Source organism: Orcinus orca, chromosome 7 (assembly GCF_937001465.1).
Source record: "Orcinus orca chromosome 7, mOrcOrc1.1, whole genome shotgun sequence".
Taxonomy (NCBI): domain Eukaryota; kingdom Metazoa; phylum Chordata; class Mammalia; order Artiodactyla; family Delphinidae; genus Orcinus; species Orcinus orca.
This window is the reverse complement of record NC_064565.1, coordinates 66488402-66506853: the sequence shown is the minus strand read 5'-3', so window position 1 is coordinate 66506853 and position 18452 is coordinate 66488402. Positions and strand designations below refer to the sequence as shown.

The window sequence follows — 18452 nt, the reverse complement described above, 5'->3', positions numbered from 1 at the left end:
TTCCAAACCTGTGTGTGTATGTATACACTGTATGTGTGTGTTTGTGTACAAAGTTGTGTATGTATTGTTTTGCAGTGTAATTTTTCCAATTAGCATTATGTCATAAGCATTTCTCCATTCAAATGCATATTTTAAATATGTTTTCTTAATGATTACATGTTATTAAACTGTGTAGATATATCATACATTATTTGAGGCAGCAATACATAGTATCTCAGAATATGGCAGTGGAATGAATGGTACACTCCCAGTGCCTAGAGTTAAATCCTAGCATCTCTGCTTACTTCTGATGTACGCTTGGGCAAACTTCTTGTATATCTGAGCCTAGGTTCCCCGTTTTGTGAAAGAAGGTAATAATTGTACCTAATTCATGCAGTCATCGTGAGGATTAGTTGTATTCTCATGCAATACACAATTAGCACAATGCCTCATACAAGCACAACATAATAGAGACTTTTTTTTAATGATGGTAAAATAAACATAACATAAAATCTAACTTTAGTGACATTTAGTAAATTCACAATGTTGTAGTTCCAGAACATTTCCATGACCCTAAAAAGGGACACCATACCCATTAAACAGTCAATTTATTCCTCTCTCTCTCTGCCTCTGACAATCATTAATCAACTTTCCATGGATTTACTTATTCTGGATATGTCATAAATGGAATCATATGAGTGGCCTTTTGTGTGTGATTTCTTTCAGTTAGCATGTTTTCAAGGTTCATCCATGTTGTAGCCTGTACTGGTACATTATTGCTTTTTACTGCTGCATAATATTCCACTGTATAAATATACTACATTTTGTTTATCCACCCATCAGTTGATGGACATTTGGGTTGCTCCCACCTTTTGGCCATTGTGAATAACGCTGCTATGAACATTCACATAGAAGTTTTTGTTTGAATACCTGCATTAAGTTCTTTTGAGTATATCCCTAGGAGTGAAATTGCTGGGTCATATGATATATCTACATTTAATTTAATGAGGAGTCACTATACTGTTTTTCACAGTAGCTGCACCATTTCATGCTCCCACCAGCAATGTACAATGCTTTCAATTTCTCCACATCCTCGCTAAAACTTACTTTTTGTGTTTGTTCTTATATTAAAAAAAATTTTTTTTCTAGCCATCCTAGTGTGTGTGTAAAGTACTATCAGTTGTAGTATTTTATTTGCATTTCCGTAATAGCTAATAACTTGTGATGTTGAAGATCTTTTCATGGCCATTTGAATATATTTTTTGAAGAAATGTCTATTCAGCCCCTTTGCCTGTAGTGTCCTTTGATGAACACAAGTTTTTAATTTTGATGAAGTCCAATTTATTTATTTTAAATTTTCTTGTTTTTGCTTTTGATGTCAAAGCTATGAAACCATTGCTAAATCCAAGGTCATGGAGATTTATTCCTGTGGTTGTTCTAAGAATTTTGTGGCTTTAGCTCTTACATTTAGGTTTTGCTCCATTTTTTTTTAATTAACTTTTTTTAAAATCAATTTTATTTATTTATTTATGGCTGTGTTGGGTCTTCATTGCTGTGCGCGGGCTTTCTCTAGTTGCGGCGAGCGGGGGCCACTCTTCATTGCAGTGCGTGGGCTTCTCATTGCGATGACTTCTCTTGTTGTGGAGCACAGGCTCTAGGCGCATGGGCTTCAGTAGTTGCGGCATGTGGGCTCAGCAGTTGTGGCTCATGGTTCTAGAGCACAGGCTCAGTAGTTGTGGTGCATGGGCCTAGTTGCTCCGTGGCATGTGGGATCTTCCTGGACCAGGGCTCGAACCCATGTCCCCTGCATTGGCAGGCGGATTCTTAACCACTGCACCACCAGGGAAGCCCTGCTCCATTTTGAGTTAATTTTTGTGTATGGTATGAAGTAAGGGTCATTCTTCACATATGGGTATCTGGTTACCCTAGCACAATTCGTTGAAGAGACTATTCTTTCCCCATTGAATGGTCTTGGCACCCTTATTGAGACTAATTGATCACAGATGTATAGGTTTATTTCTGAACTCTCACTTCTATTCCATTGATCTATATGTCCGTCCTTATGCCAGTATCACACTGTTTTGATTACTGTAGTTTTTGTAGTAAGTTTTAAAATCAGACACTGTGAGCTCTCTAACTTTGTTCTTTTCCAAGATTGTTTTGGCTATTCAGGATTCCCTTGCAGTTCAAAACGTTAGGATCAGCTTTGCCATTTCTTTTAAAAAATGCCATTGAGTTCTGATAGGAATTGCATTGTATTTGTAGATGACTTTGGGAGTATTGCCTTCTTAACAATATTAGGTTTCCCGATCCATGATCACAGGATGTCTTTCCAGTTGTTTAGGTCTTCTTTATTTTTTTCAACAATGTTTTATAATTTTCAGTGTATGGGTCTTGAACCCCCTTGGTTAAATTTATTCTAAAGTATTTTATTCTTTTTGGTGCTATTGTAAACGAAATTGTTTTTTCTTAATTTCCTTTTCAGATTATTCATTTCTAGTCTATAGAGGCACAACTGACTTTTGTGCATCGATCGTGTGTCCTGAAACTCTGCTGAATTAATTTATTAGCTCTAATAGTTTTTTAAGGATTCCCTATGTATAAGATCATACCATCTGCAAATTTCCCCTTCCGTAATCATTTTTCTCTTATTCATCTATCTGATTGTAAAAAGCCATTCTTTCAGTGTATTGTAGACCAGATCTTCTCAAACTATAGTGTACTCGTGAATTACCCGGGGACCTTAAAATGCAGATTCTGATTCACCAGGTCTGGGGTGGGGCTTGAGTATCTGCATTTCTAACAAACTCCAATGTAACATTGATACTGTTGGTCTCTGGATCACCCTTTGGGTAGCAAAGGTTATGGAGGAAAGAACTGCAGAAGAATGAAAGAGAGTTTAAGTGATGGAGTTGAAATATTGGGTCATTGTAAGAACTTGGAAGGTTTAAGTCTAAATAAATCTTTGAGTCTCTTAAGGTGTAGACAAGATTGTCTGAGCTTAGAACTTGATTTATTTTTGTTGCTTGTATTTATTACTCAGGTAATTGAAGATCAAAAGACAAGTGTTTAAATTGCTCAGTTGTTCCTTTTTTTGAAATAGAAATATTTCCACAGGAATAGCACTTACATGAACTATTTAGTACAAAAGGAGCTACTTGTAGGTCTCTTGGGTGGTTCAGGAAGTGTGTAGCAATATCTAGAGTTTGTATAATTATAGTTCCCAGGTTGTCCAAATATTTTCAGAGTATTTCACAATCATTGTTGAGTGATTTTCTTTTCATTTCAGTATGTATTAACCTGTATAAAGAAGCTGACTATTCTGATATTTGAACTTCCATTACATCCCCAAATTCCTTCACTGAAGGTATGCAAAAAAATGGCAAAACCACTTTAAAACATATTGCTTCAGTAAATCAGCTCACAGCATCTCTAAGGAAAATCTACAAAATGAAGCAGAGTTTGTTACTTTTATAATGTTTCATCCAATTTAAAAAATAAAATGAGGTCTGAATCTGAAATGTCTCAAGGCAGAAATTAACTGAGTCTCTAAACAGTAGAGACATCTGCATTAGTGCATTTCAAATCCTCTGTCTTCATTTTAACAAATAATTTGTTTTACTTGTCTGATTTTTTAATGAACTTCCCAATTAAAAGCAGATGTCATTTTTCACAGAACATAAATTATAAACAATTTTATTACTAGCAGGCAAAACATGTCTAAATAGTATTGAATTTGCCTGCAAGCATTGGGAAGAATCTATAAAATGATGGGATTTCTCACTTGGTAACCCTACTTCCGCCTTAACTTATGGGTTAATTTAAAGCTTAGTGAACCATATGCTTTCATTTCCAAGAGAAATTTAACTGAGAGAGTCTCTCAGAATGTTTATGCTCATCTAAGAAGGGGATGAGTTCAGAAAATCTACCTGCTATCACCTGCTTATGAAACCTTCACCAGCTCGTTAAGTTTAAATGCTTAGAAAAATTTTTTCTTTTTAGTTATGACTTTTATAAAAATTCTTCACATATATTCTTTCCTTTTCTTTTTCCTCCTACTCCTCTTCCTTTTCCTGCTTCTCCTCCTTCTTGTCATTTGTCAGCCCTTAAATAAAAATTCCCACAAAGCATGGCTTCTTGTAGTTGCTATCACAACTCAAGGTAATATTACTATGATAATAATAATAGTGAAGTTGAGTCTTTGAGGTGGACACCTAAAAAGACATTTTCTTATGTCTTAATCCAGTCACACCTTAAATCCCTACAACCTTCCTGTGCTACTCTTTAGCGTCCACTTGGTGGCATTCAGTGCAGTGGCCTTAGATTTCTGTGACATTCATTACTCCAAAGGCCTTTACTTCAGTTTCCCACTCCTGTGGCCACACTTGTGTCCATGGTATCACCCAAAAGTGCTCTTATTCCCACCCCCCTTTCCTTTCACCTTTTCCTGGTTTCCCTCCTTGTACGATTCAGCATGGACCAAGGCTATTTGTGAGTAAACTCAATCACCCATTGTCTCTGTTTCTTCCTACTTCTCAAAGAAGATGAAACAATTAGCACACTTTTTCTGATTAGATCTATTTAAAAAGCAAATGATCTATTATCAATTAGCCTTACAAATTCTTTTCTTTATCAGCCATTAATTCCCTATTTTGTCCCCATAACAACCAGTACAAAACTTTCAGGCTCTTTTAAAATTCTCAACGAGGCTTTAACCTAACTTCACAGTCACTTAGTCATTCAAAGCGAAATCACTTGACTCTTTTCTTCTCAGTCCTTTTTTGTCTCTTTTTCACTTTTCTTCTCCCAGTGTGTTTCCCATTCCCCTCTGTTCCAAATTTAAGCTTTCATCCATTCTTCTAAGTCCTACCTTTTCCATCTCTTCATTTTGTATCTCTCTTCATTATTTTTTTAATAAATTTATTTATTTATTTATTTATTTTTGGCTGCATTGGGTCTTCGTTGCTGCACGTGGGCTTTCTCTAGTTGTGGTGAGCGGGGGCTACTTTTCGTTGTGGTGCACGGGCTTCTCATTGCGGTGGCTTCTCTTGTGGAGCATGGGTTCTAGGTGCGTGGGCTTCAGTAGTTGTGGCATGCGGGCTCAGTAGTTGTGGCTCACGGACTCTAGAGCACAGGCTCAGTAGTTGTAGCACACGGACTTAGCTGCTCCGCAGCATGTGGGATCTTCCCGGACCAGGGATCAAACCCGTGTCCCCTGCATTGGCAGGCGATTCTTAACCACTGCGCCACCAGGGAAGCCCCTCTCTCTTCATTCTTAATACCTCATTTAGTCTCTCATAAAATAGAAAACATAAACATTGCTTCTCAACCCTTAAGACACTATTCTACCTTTTTCATGACTAACAGGTTGAATTGTGTCTACCAACATTTATATGTTAAAGTCCTAACCCCCAGTGTCTCAGAATGTGATTTATTTGGAAATAGTGTTATTGCAGATGTAATTAGTTAAGATGGGGTCATCAGAGTGTACCCTAATTCAGTATGACTTATAAAAAGGAGAAATTTGAACACAGAGGCAGACACCCATAGAGGGAAGATGATGTGAAGAGACAAAGGGAGAAGACAGCCATCTACACGGCCAAGAGAGGTGCTTGGAACAGGTTATATCCTCACAGCCCCAAGAAGGAACCAACACTGTTGATACCTTGATTTTAGACTTCTAAAATCTAAACCAGAGGACTGTGAGAAGATATATTTCTCTTGTTCAGGCCACTGACTTTGTTGTACAGATGTCCCTCAGTATCCTTGGGGCATTGGTTCTTCCAAGACCCCCACAGATACCAGAATCTGTGGATGCTCAAGTCTCATAGTCAGCCTTCCATATCCATGGTTTCCCCATCCACAGAGTCAACCAACCACAAATCATAAACATAGTAGTATATGTATTAAAAAAAAACCTGTGTTTAAGTGGACCCTTGCAGTTCAAACCCATGTTGTTCAAGGGTCAACTGTACTTTGTTACAAGAACCCTAGGAAATGAATACAACTACTTCATTTTCTGCCTCCCTGGCCTCCCCACCCACTAATCCTTTACCTGCATTAGGAGAAGCTGCTCTTTCTCAAGTAACAGATGACTTGAAGCTCTCTGTGCACTTGGCCTCTGAGACACCACCTTCTCTGGTTCTCCCATCTGTCTGATGGTTCCTGGCTCCTTCTAAATCTCTTTCAATGTCATCTCTTCCTCCAGTCTCCCTTTACATGAAACGCTTAACCTTTGGCTCTTTTCTCTTCTCATTTCATACTTTGCTCATGTGGAGCTATCCAATCCCACAGTGACAATATAGGTTTTATCTTAATGATTTCTAGATCTAAAGATCTCCAACTCTTACATCTCTTGTCAACTCCAGTCTTCTTTTTAGAAGTTCCTGTGGAAGATTGACTTATAGATTTCTTACCAGCACTTTAACTCAACTAAAATTATTATTTTCTCCTCCAAACCTTCCCCCATTTTTCTTTCTTGGCTAAAGAAATTGCAGCCCTTCAGTCATCCAGATTAGAGACCTCAAAGTCACATTATTCTTCCTCTCCCCTCACTTCAGATCATCTCTCAAATTTAGTCAATTCTTACCTCTATCTCCTTCTTGCCTTCTCATCCCAGGCCTACTACTTTAGTTTCTCAGAATCTTTCACTAGGTCCACTACAATTACATTGTGTAGTACTATGAATCTGAGCCTACAAACTATAATATTTGTATGAAATTCTGGCTTTTTTAAAAAACTGCTTTTTAGTCAACTTAAGCCTGATTCTGAGCTCCCATCATATGACTGGCGACACATTCAATCTGTCATTGTTGGAGCCCCTTTCCAGGGTTCTGTGAATGTGCCTGGGTCCATATAGCACCACAGCACTGGGAAAGCCACTGTGGTCATCAATTCACTTGGCTTCCCTCTGAGGCAATCATTGTCTCAGCCTGTATGGAGGCCGCAGTTTTAGTGGCTCTGCTGCTTCTGTGCCTGTTTGAGGTGCCAGGCTGTTCTGACTTCCAGTCTCCCTGGAGGGAATACACAGCCGTCCCCAGGGAAGCCGTGCGTGTGTTCATGGCACTGCCCTGAGAGGACCCTGCATCTCCTCCACATGCCTCACCTCACATCCAGGCTTCTCTCCGGCACCAGCCAGATCTCCCTGTCTTCGTATGGCCCTCACCTTTATCTCCTTGTCATTTACCACATCTCTCATAATGTCTTTATTGGACTTAGTCTTTTTACAAAAGGCAGGAGGGAAAATGACTTGCAGATAAGTTCTGCTTTTGGTCTTAATATAAACTTCACTAAGGCAAGAGGGGCATAGAAAATAATTGACTTTCTTCTTGAAACAGGGCAGATAGGACAATATAGGAAGAACACAATAAATTATCCTGCCACACGCCTAACTGGCATCTGGGCCTCCTGTCTTTCTGTTTTGCAGTTAATCATTTATGACATCATCAAAGTTACCTTTGGACAAGCTGAGACTAGGCCAGTTTTTTCTCAAGCATCTCCTAAAATGCCCTTTGGATACAAAATAAAATACAGACTCTTGTGACTTTTAAAGCCCCCCGTGACCTGCCCTTTGCCTGACCCCAAGCCTGTACGTCTCTGTGAATCTAAGCTTCCTTGGTCTGCTTATCACTCCCTTGCATACCACAGACTTTCTCACCTCTGAGACTTGGGTTAGTTGGACCCCTCACAGAGAATCTCTTTTCCCCTATTTTCTTCCTCTTCTTTTTCAAAGTTAGTTGCTAATTATAATCTTAGAGTTGACATGGGAAGAATAAAGCTAAAAAGCAGGCAAGCCTGAGGTCACAATTTGGTTACCAAGGAGGAGGGAGGAGTAGAAGTCAGGGCAAAGTGTTAGCAACTGAGGCAGAAAATCTAAGCAGAAACAGAAGCCGTGGACAGAATTTGGTATGTAGTTCAAGATTGGACCCAACAGAAACTGGCTAAGAAGCAAGACAAAGCACCCACATTCAGGATGTCTGGATAATATTTTGAGGTCAGTACATTGGGCAGAGAGAGTCTGTCTAAAGCTCTGTGTATCTACTTCAGCCTAGGGAGTGATTTTAGTTGATGATCTATAGGCTCAGCATTGGTCCAGATTCCTTCTCTGAAATGGTTGTTGATCTCTCCAGTACTTGTCTTTCCCTTCTTAGAGTGTTGCTTATTGCTCAGTTAAAGCAATTAATGCCTTCCTAGCATTTCAGTCGTTCACATGTCTGATTTCCCCACAGCTGTGAAATTCTAAAAAACAAGGGCCATGATGTATTCATTTCTGGATTCCCCGTAACACCCAGTAGATGGGTCTGGGACATGAGTTAAATGCAGCTAGTGTTAGTTCGGTCAGTGGATGACTCCATTGGACAGGAACCTGGCAGCAAAATGTTACCCTGAGTCAGCCCTGGCTGGACTTCTAAACTGCTGTTCATAAGTGACATTCAGTTTGGCTAGGAAGTCATGTGTCTCTCTGTCTACTGCATGGTCATCATCGAGACTACACACTAAACACAGTTCTATGGGAACTCTCTGGATTCTGAGGCAACAGAGAAATAATGGGTAGAATTTTGTGATGATGGACGCAATGCTGCAGTTCTCAAGTGTTAAGAGGAAAGCAATCTATTCACACTAATGTGTGAATGTCTGCCCACTTCTTAACCATCCTTGACTTCTGTTTTTCTTTTCTTTTCCACCACCCCACCGCCGATTTTTGGAAGTGAAAGTTTTATTAACCCAAACACAAGAATGCAATTTCAGGTAATGTTGAAAAGTAAAGTGATCTGCAGAGTGGCCAAAGCCAACACTGCCTCTGAGTTGCACCTGCTGTTAAGGATAAAGCACCACGGTACTTTCTCTTCTGAAGCTGCACGGTTGCACACTCCCATGATGGTAACAGGGTGTTGACGGGGAGTACAGGCACAGAAAGGGTGATGCAGGCTGTTTGGATTCTTTGTAAACCTGGTAGTTGTATACAGGGATTCCCTGCATCATGAATCCAGAGATTTAAACTTTTTCTTTTTTCAGTTTTATTGAGGTATAATTGACACAAAATTGTAAGCTATTTGGAGTGTTTATCATAATGATTTCATATATGTATATGTTGTGAAAGGATTTCCCTCCATCTAGTTAATTAACACATCTATTACCTCACATATTTATCTTTGTGGATATGTAAATTTCAGTTATATAGTACAGTGTATTCCCTTAGTAATTTCAATTATATAGTACAGCGTTAACTCTAATCACCACGTTTTACATTAGATCCTCAGAACTTATTCATCTCATAGATGAAAGTTTTTACTCTCCAACCAATGTCTCCTTATTTCCTCCACCCCCCAGTCCCTGGCAATCACTTTTCTACTCTTTTTCTATGAGTTTGACTTTTTTAGACTCCACATCTAAGTGATGAAGAGACTTAAAGTTTTTTCTTCACATATTCAGTAAGCCCCTGAGAACCCAGACTGAGAAAGACAAAAAGGAACTGCTCACAAGGGGGCTTTTAGGGGGTAATCAGAAAAGGTTAGACACATCTCACTTTGTATGAGTTATCACAAGAAACAGTAAAGGGAAATTGTTTGATGTCACCAGTATGTTTTACCCGAACCCTCACATTTTGAAAAGTACTGTCACTTCTTACCTATCACTATGCAGTACTTTTGAAAACTGAGTGTGTTGAATATGTTACTGGCTTGACACCATTTCTTTGAGACATTCCTACTACCTGGGATTGAGGTGCAGCATCACCTCGTGGTAGCTGGCTTTTGTAGTCATTTTGCTTCTGCATTCCAGAAACAAGAAGAACCGCTGGCTGTGTATGTTACACGCATGTCTGTGCATTTAAAAATGTATTTGAAACTCCTGGGTATTTAGTTTCTTCTTGCTACTTTAGCTTTGGGATCTTATTTTCCTTATAGGCAACTTGAAGCCTTTATTCTTCATAGTCCTTTAAATAGACTGTTCCAGTCTGAAAGGCTTAGGCCATATTTGGGAGGAATCTGTGAGAGTATTTGCTAATGGAATGTCAGTTTGTGAGTGTGTGTGAGTGTGAGTGTGTGTGTGTGTGTGTGTGTGTGTGTGTGTGTGTAGAAGTGGGTGGTGGGTACTGACTTCAGGAGCTTATGCACAGCCTTTCCAGAGAGACAGGCTCAAGAGGATGTCAGCAACTGAATTCTTCTTCTTCCCACTCAAAATCTCTTCTGCCTAGTTCTTCATATCTCAGTTAAGGGCAACTCAATCCATCCAGTTACTCAGGTGAAAAGAGTCTTGATTCTTCTTCCTCTTACTCATAGGAAATCACCTGGGCTGTGTCATCTGAGTAGATCCAGAATATCCTATCATTTCTCATGACCTCCACTGCTGTCCTGGGGAATGACCTACCTCCATCTTTCCTGGCTAATTGCAGTAGCCTCCTCAGGAATCACTGTGCATGCAACCCTGCACCCCTCCACCAGCAAAGTATTCTCAAACGACAGCCCTGTACTTTTATTTATTATTATTTTTTTAAAGTTATGTCAGACCCTATGCCCCAGACCTTCCAACAGCTTCACACTTCTCTCAGAATAAAAGACTTCAGTGTTTACAAGGCCCTGCCTCTGGATCCTCCCAGTCTGCCGCCACCGTGGCCCTCTTACTGCTTCTCCCCCTGCTTCCTCCGTGGCATACTCAGCTCTACCGCGTTGTGTCCTTGCTGTTCCTCCACCCAAGCAGGAAAACTCCCACCTGGGAGCCTTTACTGTAGCTGTGCCCTCAACCTGGAAAGTTCTTTCTCCAGAGATCCTCTTGGCTCATCCCCTCACTTCCTGCCCATCTTTGCTGAAATCTCACTACTCAGAAAGCCTACCCTGACCACCATATTTAATACTGCACACAACTCCCGCCCTGCGTGGCACCTGAGAGTCCCCTAACCTGCTCTACTTGTCTCTATTCTACAGTGCGGTCATCTTCAAACTCACCAGACAATGTACTGATTTACCATGTTTATTGGTTATAAACAAAATAAAATACATGGTGCACCACCACCATCACTAACACTGGAGCTAAATTCACTGGCCTAGATGGTGTATTTAGAAGAATGCTTGGCATAGACTAGACCTGCCAAATACATAGTTGAACAAATGACTGCCTCATAATGTTTATTGCCCTTATAAATGGGATCTTTATTAGAAAAGATAATTGGCTATTGTTGCTATCTAGGAATGTTATTGGTTTTCTTACATTGATCTTGTACATAACAACTAAAAGTCATTGTTCTAATCTATATCTGATGTTCCTTATGGGTAAGATATACAGATACGCCCTTCCCAACTTAATCTGCTTGACTTAGGGAAATCTTCATAAGAAGTGAACATCAAAACCTAGTAATTCTCCCCATGGTTGAATTACATGTTGAGATCCTGAAGATATCTCCAACAGATTCTCTAGAAAATTAAAAAGTAAATCTTTTGATGACATTAATATAAACTGCAATCACCTAGTCAGCCAGTGGCACACTGATTGTAGGCAAATTGTGTTAGATGAAAATAATTTGGCCAGCTAGACTTTATTAATTTTGATTTAAAAATTGGAAACATCAATAGCCCCCAATCTGGCTCTACTCCTTACTTAATCAACTTGAAGAAAATGTGATTAAGAGGAACAAAAATCTAAGAAAAACAAGGGCAAGACACTAAAGAAAAAATAGTGATTCTCAGAAAACACAAATCTTGGGACAATTTCTTCCCGACTTCCTGTGTAATTAAATTTTTAGCCAAAAACTATGTTGAACCAAGGAGGAAGAAATAAATGTATTTCTGCTCCAAACGTTATTTTGAAGACTTGCTTATGAGTGTAATTTGTTATGATTTTATTTGATTTAAAAAATTTATTCTGCCACACATCCTTTTGCTTCAGTATTAGCAACAAGCACCCTGCTCTGTGTGCCTGAACCACAGGCTCCACTTGGTGGCCAAGCACTGAACAGAATAAAGGAAACAAGAAGCTTCCAAGCCATGTTTTTTCCTGCCTCTTTTGGAATATTTGAATGGACTGAGAAGAAAGAAAGCAGCAACTATTATTCAAAGATTGCTTTGGTGACATCTGTCATTTCTGCTGTAAACTGTCGGTCCCAAATCCAGTAGGGTAATTATGGAAAATATAGCTAAAAACCCAAATTTTAGTAGGGTCTGAAATCCAGGACTTTGAAGCACAGCCAACTCACCGTTGAATTTACATCTGATTCACTAGAGAAGCCGAAGCATATGTGAAATGGTGGTGACTCTTACTGCACTGCAGAGAAGTAAGGCTCAGGAAAGCAAAATGCCCTGCGGGAGGCCACTTACTAAGTTTGGAGTAAAAAGTGTATTTCCATTTCTCTGCTCTTGCCCACAGGCTCTCCTTGATTCAGTAGCTATGATTTCTTCCTTATGGCCGGGAAGCGAAACACCGCAATTCTTTCATCTCTAGGTGATACACAAAATCACAGTTCTTCCCTGTTTGCAGTCTGTCTGTGTCTCTGCTGAAATGCACCACAGTGAGGGCAGAGTTCAGATGGCCTGTGGACACTGAACTCGGTACTCATCCAAGAGTGAGATGACCCTTGCTTTTATGTATGTCGGCGAGAAATGCCTGGGAAAGGAGCACAAGAAGTAACTGTGGCCCAGCTGGCCATCCAGCTCGGCATGATCAGAGACTTTCAGCTTTTCAAGGGCTCACTGCCACTCTCCAAAAGCGTAAACATTTCTTCTCAAAAATTCTCTGCTCAAAGCAGACTTTCAAATACTCTCTGATTAAAATCGCCAGGTTTATTTTGTTTGTCCCATCTGTTAATGCAGTCATGTAAAATTCTATGATGTGCTGTCAGTGAGTTAATTCTCGGTGCTGAACCAAATGGGACTGTAGACTTAAAAGACTGAACGAGAAATGAGCTATATCTAATGAGATGTCCTCCAAAGCGGCCATGTCCTACACGTGAGCCAGACACATGCTTCTGCCACATGTGATTTGGGCCAGTCATCTCCACAGCTGATAGTTTCTTAGCAGTTTATAAATATGTTCCCTATTGTTTCTTGTCCATCTTCTCCCACTTAAAAATTATATTCTGAAGTCAAATTTATAAGGAAAATAATTTACCACGTGGTACTGGGTCATTTAAACACACCCCATCCACTTCATCAGGGAAGTGAATAAAGGCTTACTAAACATATTGGGAGTATTCTGTTTCTTTTCCATTGGAGTAGCTAATATTTTTTTATTTTTTAAATTGAATGGCTGGATAATTTTTATACCAATCCATAATTTTATTTGAAAAGCTAACCTGGGACTGTTAAAAAAAAAAGTGGGGGGGAGAAGAAACGGTTTTTGCCTTCTTGTCTATCAGTGCTAATCCTCTTAAAAGTACCCTTAAAATCAAGGGATGCAAGAGAAGCTCCATTTCCTCGGCAAATGGAATACTGAAAGGTACAGTTTAAAAGGGTTACTACTGTGAGTGAAGAAGGAAAGTAATGGAGTGACCTGTGGACACACCCTGAGCCCAGGAACACACAGTGCCACACGTCTTTATTGGCTCAGAGATACACAGGTCCATCTGTCAAACTGAAAAGCCAAGGAAATGGCAGTCTTTGACTTTCTGCTGGTGGGGACAAGTACTGGAAATATTTTATTGCAAAGTGACTGAAACCCAGTCAGAGGTTGAATACTTAGCAGGCAGGCAGCAGTGGCTTAGAGAAAAAGGACCAAGATTTTCTCTGTTGGGCTCCTCCAGCCTGGACAACAGGGACAACTAAGTTTTTTAAACAGCATGCTGGATTCAGATGACTCTGGAAAGTTTTGTCTCAAAAATAAAATAGGCGAAGCATCCCCAAAGAAAAATGGCTGGGGAAATATGTCATCAGAACGGTATGGAAGCGCATCAGAAACTGCCTATAGATTGCCCAAAGAAAACAGAACCAATTTTCTGAGAAGATTGCATAGAAATATTGAGTAGACCTAGCTTCATCTACTGCCCACAGAGTTCATTTGAAAATGTAATTAAAAAGACTGGGGATGGAGAATAAGAAAAGTTAGGAGGCACAAAATGGTCCTTTACAGTTTCCTTGGAAGGTCACAGCCCACTTTATATAACACATTATGAAGCACAAGGTTACAGTGGGTTTTCAAAGACTTGGCTCTACTCCAGAAGTCTCTCTTTAATGTTGTTTACAAAATTTATACTAAAGGCAGATTTATGAACTCTGTTAGAGAACAAGTATTTCTCTTCTTATTCATAGAGAAGAACTTTATTATTTTGGTCCAGTTGCAAAATATAGCTTGAGTTTGGCTGTAAATTCTCAGTTATATATGTAAGGCATTGTGTTTATTTAGAAATAATAAGGCTTCTAATTTCAAATCAGAAAATCCCAGGGTCATATAAGGACTTTTATCAGTTTCAGGTCTTATCCAGACCTTATGGAAGTTTCATGTCTGTAATTCTAAGTTAATGTGTTTAATCTTTCTGTGGTGTAAAAAGCACTGTTTATCACCTCTCTGCAGAGCTGAGGCCAGGATACTGGTTGAGAAAGCAGGTTCTAGAGTCAAACTACCTGAATTTGAGTTCTGGCTCTTTCACCTACTAGTGTTGAGACCTTGGGCAAGTTCTTAACCCTTCTGAGCCTCAGTTACCCCATCTGTAAAATGAGGATAATAATAGTTCCTACCTTGTAGGGGTGTGGTGAAGATTAAGTGAGATACTATATGTAAAGCATTTAGCACAGTGCTAGCATACGGGAGGAAGAATCAACCCTTACGCTCTTGCAGACAGTTAAAGATACCAACACTGTAGAGTTTAGTTTTGTCCAGACTGAGCACGTAATGGCTGTAACCTATCTCTCCATATCCTAACCTCCTCTCCACTTTCCTTCCCCCAGCTCTCTGGGCCTCCCCTAGTTTCTCCATATTTAAGTGTTCTTCCTCTAACGAGCACAGAAGATTCTGGTCAATGCCAATTTTTTGAAAGAATTACCTGCTTTACTCTATGTCTTCACATATTGAGCATTTCTTACTTGAGTTCATTGAGGATTAATGCCCCACAGATCTTAACAGACAGAAAATAGAGTATGGATCCAAAAGACAGGAAACGGACTAACTGGGTAGCTGGAGGGATTGGGACAAAACAAAAAAAGAAACAAAGACTTGTGAAAGCAAATGAACCTGTAGCTGGTTCAGCTCCTTTTAGCCACAACTGTAGTGTTTCTCAGCATTGTTCCAGCCAGAGCATTGGTCCCCTGAGATGATTAGCAAACAAATGGTTTCTTGGTCAAAGGAGTTTGTCCAAAACGTTTCACACCACGTTTTCCTCTAGGAGTCTCAGTGCATGTTAACAGTAAAAATTCTAAGGAGTACTGCAGTAAAGAAACCTGCTTTATTTTGCTTATCTCATATTATTGATCAATACATAACACTGACCAGTACATTTGGAGAAGGCTTCCACTATTGTTATTTTAGAACTGGGAAACAGGAATTCCCATAAATAATGAACAAATTTTGGGGCACTAATGAACCGTGATAAAACTGACGGGAAGACAAGTGGGACTAATATTTAGTGAGTGCCTATTATGTATGCCAGAAATTAGGCTAACTGCTTTAGAAATATTTGCTTTTTCCCGATAAGGTTAAATAGTGGTTTTTAAGTGGGAGGGATATTTACAGTGCTTTACGAAATAATGTCATGGCACATATTAGCAGTCCTTAAATGGGGACAAATAGCTCTTTAAGAAATGAAGGATCTTGAGAACTCACGTAGCCCATCTTCATGCCTAAGAGTATTGCTTTTGCACTCACTGAGAAATTTGGAGATTCTGGAGTCTCTCTACCCTCAGTTCCCTGGAATGTAGCATTGTATACAAACCTGTGAATAGTCCTAGTTCTGCCACGTATTGGATATGTAACCTTGAATAACATACTCCTCTGAGCCTGTGTAAATACTAGGAAAATAATAACATCTAACCTAAGTTTGTGAGGGTTTTACTTACAAAACATAAGCTCGTAATTGGTGCTCAAAAAAATGCCAATGCCTTAATCTACCATACTTATTCTTGCGTCCATTGATGAAAATATTTTTCTCTTACACAATTACTAGAACAGATTCTATGAAGTCCATAAAATAATATGTACAATTTCTATTTTCAGCATCTACCAACTGTGATTTGAAATGCTACCATTTTGTGTGTATGTACGTGTATTTGTGTGTTTGTAGAAACAGCATGTATTTAATACACTTCATAATGCAGTATATATAAAATTATATAAAATAGCAGTTTATGTATTGTTAAAGAAAATAACTATATTTTATTCTTTCTTTATATTCCCCAAGACATCTATCCCAGCATGGTCCCAGGTACACAGTATTTAGTTGTCTTGTGAAATAAATGAATGGAAATGATAGCGGTAAATTGCACTAAAATTGTATTATTTTATACAATATAATGTAACAAATGTAACTTAATAATAGGACACTTTGCACTGGGGAGCAAGCCAGGATGGAATCAGACTGTGATTTTTTTAAATTTGGTGATAAATTTCTGATGCTTTAACAAACAGCATATGCTCACTTCTCAGTCTCAGCTAAGATGGGTACCAGAAAATTTGCTAACAAGACTCCTATGTTAGAGATAAGCATTATATTATGAAACTAGATCTGTCTTCAGTTCTTTTGCAAGAAATTTGAATTTCCCTTCAAATAAATTGAATGTTAATATGTTTGATTTACTTCAACTCTTATTATTTTCTTTCTTCTCTATTTACTGTTTTTCACCCTCATGCAACAGAAAGTAAAAAACTACCTCTTTTCCTTTGTTGAAATGTTTATAAATCGTTAATAGTGAAACATTGAGAGGTGAAACTGGGGTCAGGATGGAGAGAATACTGCACAATAACAGCTATTAACTTTGTGCAGAGTAACAGGTCTTAATTTCAGTTCTAAGTGTAGGCAGATGCACAAACAACCATATACTATGAGATTTCCCTTCCTTTCTTGTGCATATTTGCCCACATTGCCAGTGAGAATAAATTGTGGGAGAGAAATGTTTTTATACTTAAATGAATAAAAATAGGTAAAAATGAGTTAGAGATTGAAAAACACTGATGACCATATTTTGGGTATATTTTCAGGTATTTTTAAGGGAAATGGCAAGTGACCTGAATTCAGGGCAACCAGACACATCCCAGTTGACCTGCCCCTTTCTACTATCATCCCCTCTCCCTTTTTAACCTCTTTTCTGTGTCCCTTTCTTTTTTTTACCTACGTCTTGTTACTCAAACCTGGAATGTAGCATTGACTCCTTTATGATTTGAAAATAATGACAGGTTGCTGATACATTCAACACATGTAAATGTCCTCTGAGTCTTACCAGAGATTCCAGAGGGGAGGATGTGTAAAATAAACTGAAGAGTGATCTCTTGTAGGAATGGAATTCCGCAGTGGAGAAGCTGAAGAGTGAGGCACTGGGGATTCTGCTCTCCAAGGAGTATGTGGAGAAAGAACACCTACAGCTGTCTAACCAGAAACTGAATTGGCTTCAAGAGGAATTTGGTCGGCTCATGGTGGAAAGGAAAACCTGGTTAAAAAAGGCAAATGATTTTTTTAACAGCGCGAACAAGGTCAGTGTGAGGTGAAGCTGGTAATTTTAGGTCATCAGGGCAAACCAGTAAGAGACCCATGACTTCAACAGGCTGGAACACGTCACAGAAATCTCGACTCCACTTAGAGTTTCAAAATTGATAGCAGCAAAAAGGAGCTTTTAAAATATATTCCTACTCTGGCCATTATTTTGTACTCAAAACTAAGAGATTCTGTGCTTTGACATGTAAAAGGTCACTGAAAAAAAAAAAAAACAGGAGACTTTTATCTTAGAGCTCTCATTGTTCTGTTTGAGGTGGACATTTGTGCCAACATGGTAGTGTTTCTCCCGGAGGAATGGAATTATCATAAAATATATCAAGGTTAACCAAAAAACAACCTTGAAACTTTTACCAAAAAAATCTTTCTCTTTTTAAAAATCCTCTTTCATTTATCAGGTGAAGATACATAAATATTGCAGGCTTTTGGCACATGAACCACAAGGCTCTGGTTGACTGCCCTGCCTTGGTTTGCCTTTTTTTTTAAATTGGAATATGGTTGATTTACAATGTTGTGTTAGTTTCAGGTGTACAGCAGAGTGATTCAGTTATACATACACATATATCTTTTTTTTCAGATTATTTTCCCTTATAGGTTATTAAAAAATACTGAATATAATTACCTGTGCTATACAGTAGGTCCTTGTTGGTTATCTGTTTTATATATAGTAGTGGGTATATGTTAATCCCAAACTCCTAATTTATCTCTCCCCACACACTTTAAATCAGCCAAAGGGAGATCTTGATTTGGACTGTTTCCAGGCCTTCTTGAGTGGGAGAAGTGCTCTATTTTCATTTAAGATTGATTGTAGCAGGTGGTTCTTACTGCGTGGTACTGTTCATGTGTTCACATC

At 38.9% G+C, this 18452-nt stretch overlaps 1 protein-coding gene across 3 annotated transcripts in view; it reads left to right on the top strand.

The window, feature by feature from the left end:
* CCDC141 (coiled-coil domain containing 141) overlaps positions 1 to 18452 on the top strand; it is a 212703-nt gene that overhangs the window by 86850 nt on the left and 107401 nt on the right. For all 3 annotated transcript variants that reach the window (XM_004267379.3, XM_033423654.2, XM_049712584.1), the window contains exon 7: positions 17386 to 17580. In XM_004267379.3, coding sequence (XP_004267427.1) covers positions 17386 to 17580 — 195 coding nt within the window. The remainder of the gene's footprint in view (positions 1 to 17385; positions 17581 to 18452) is intronic.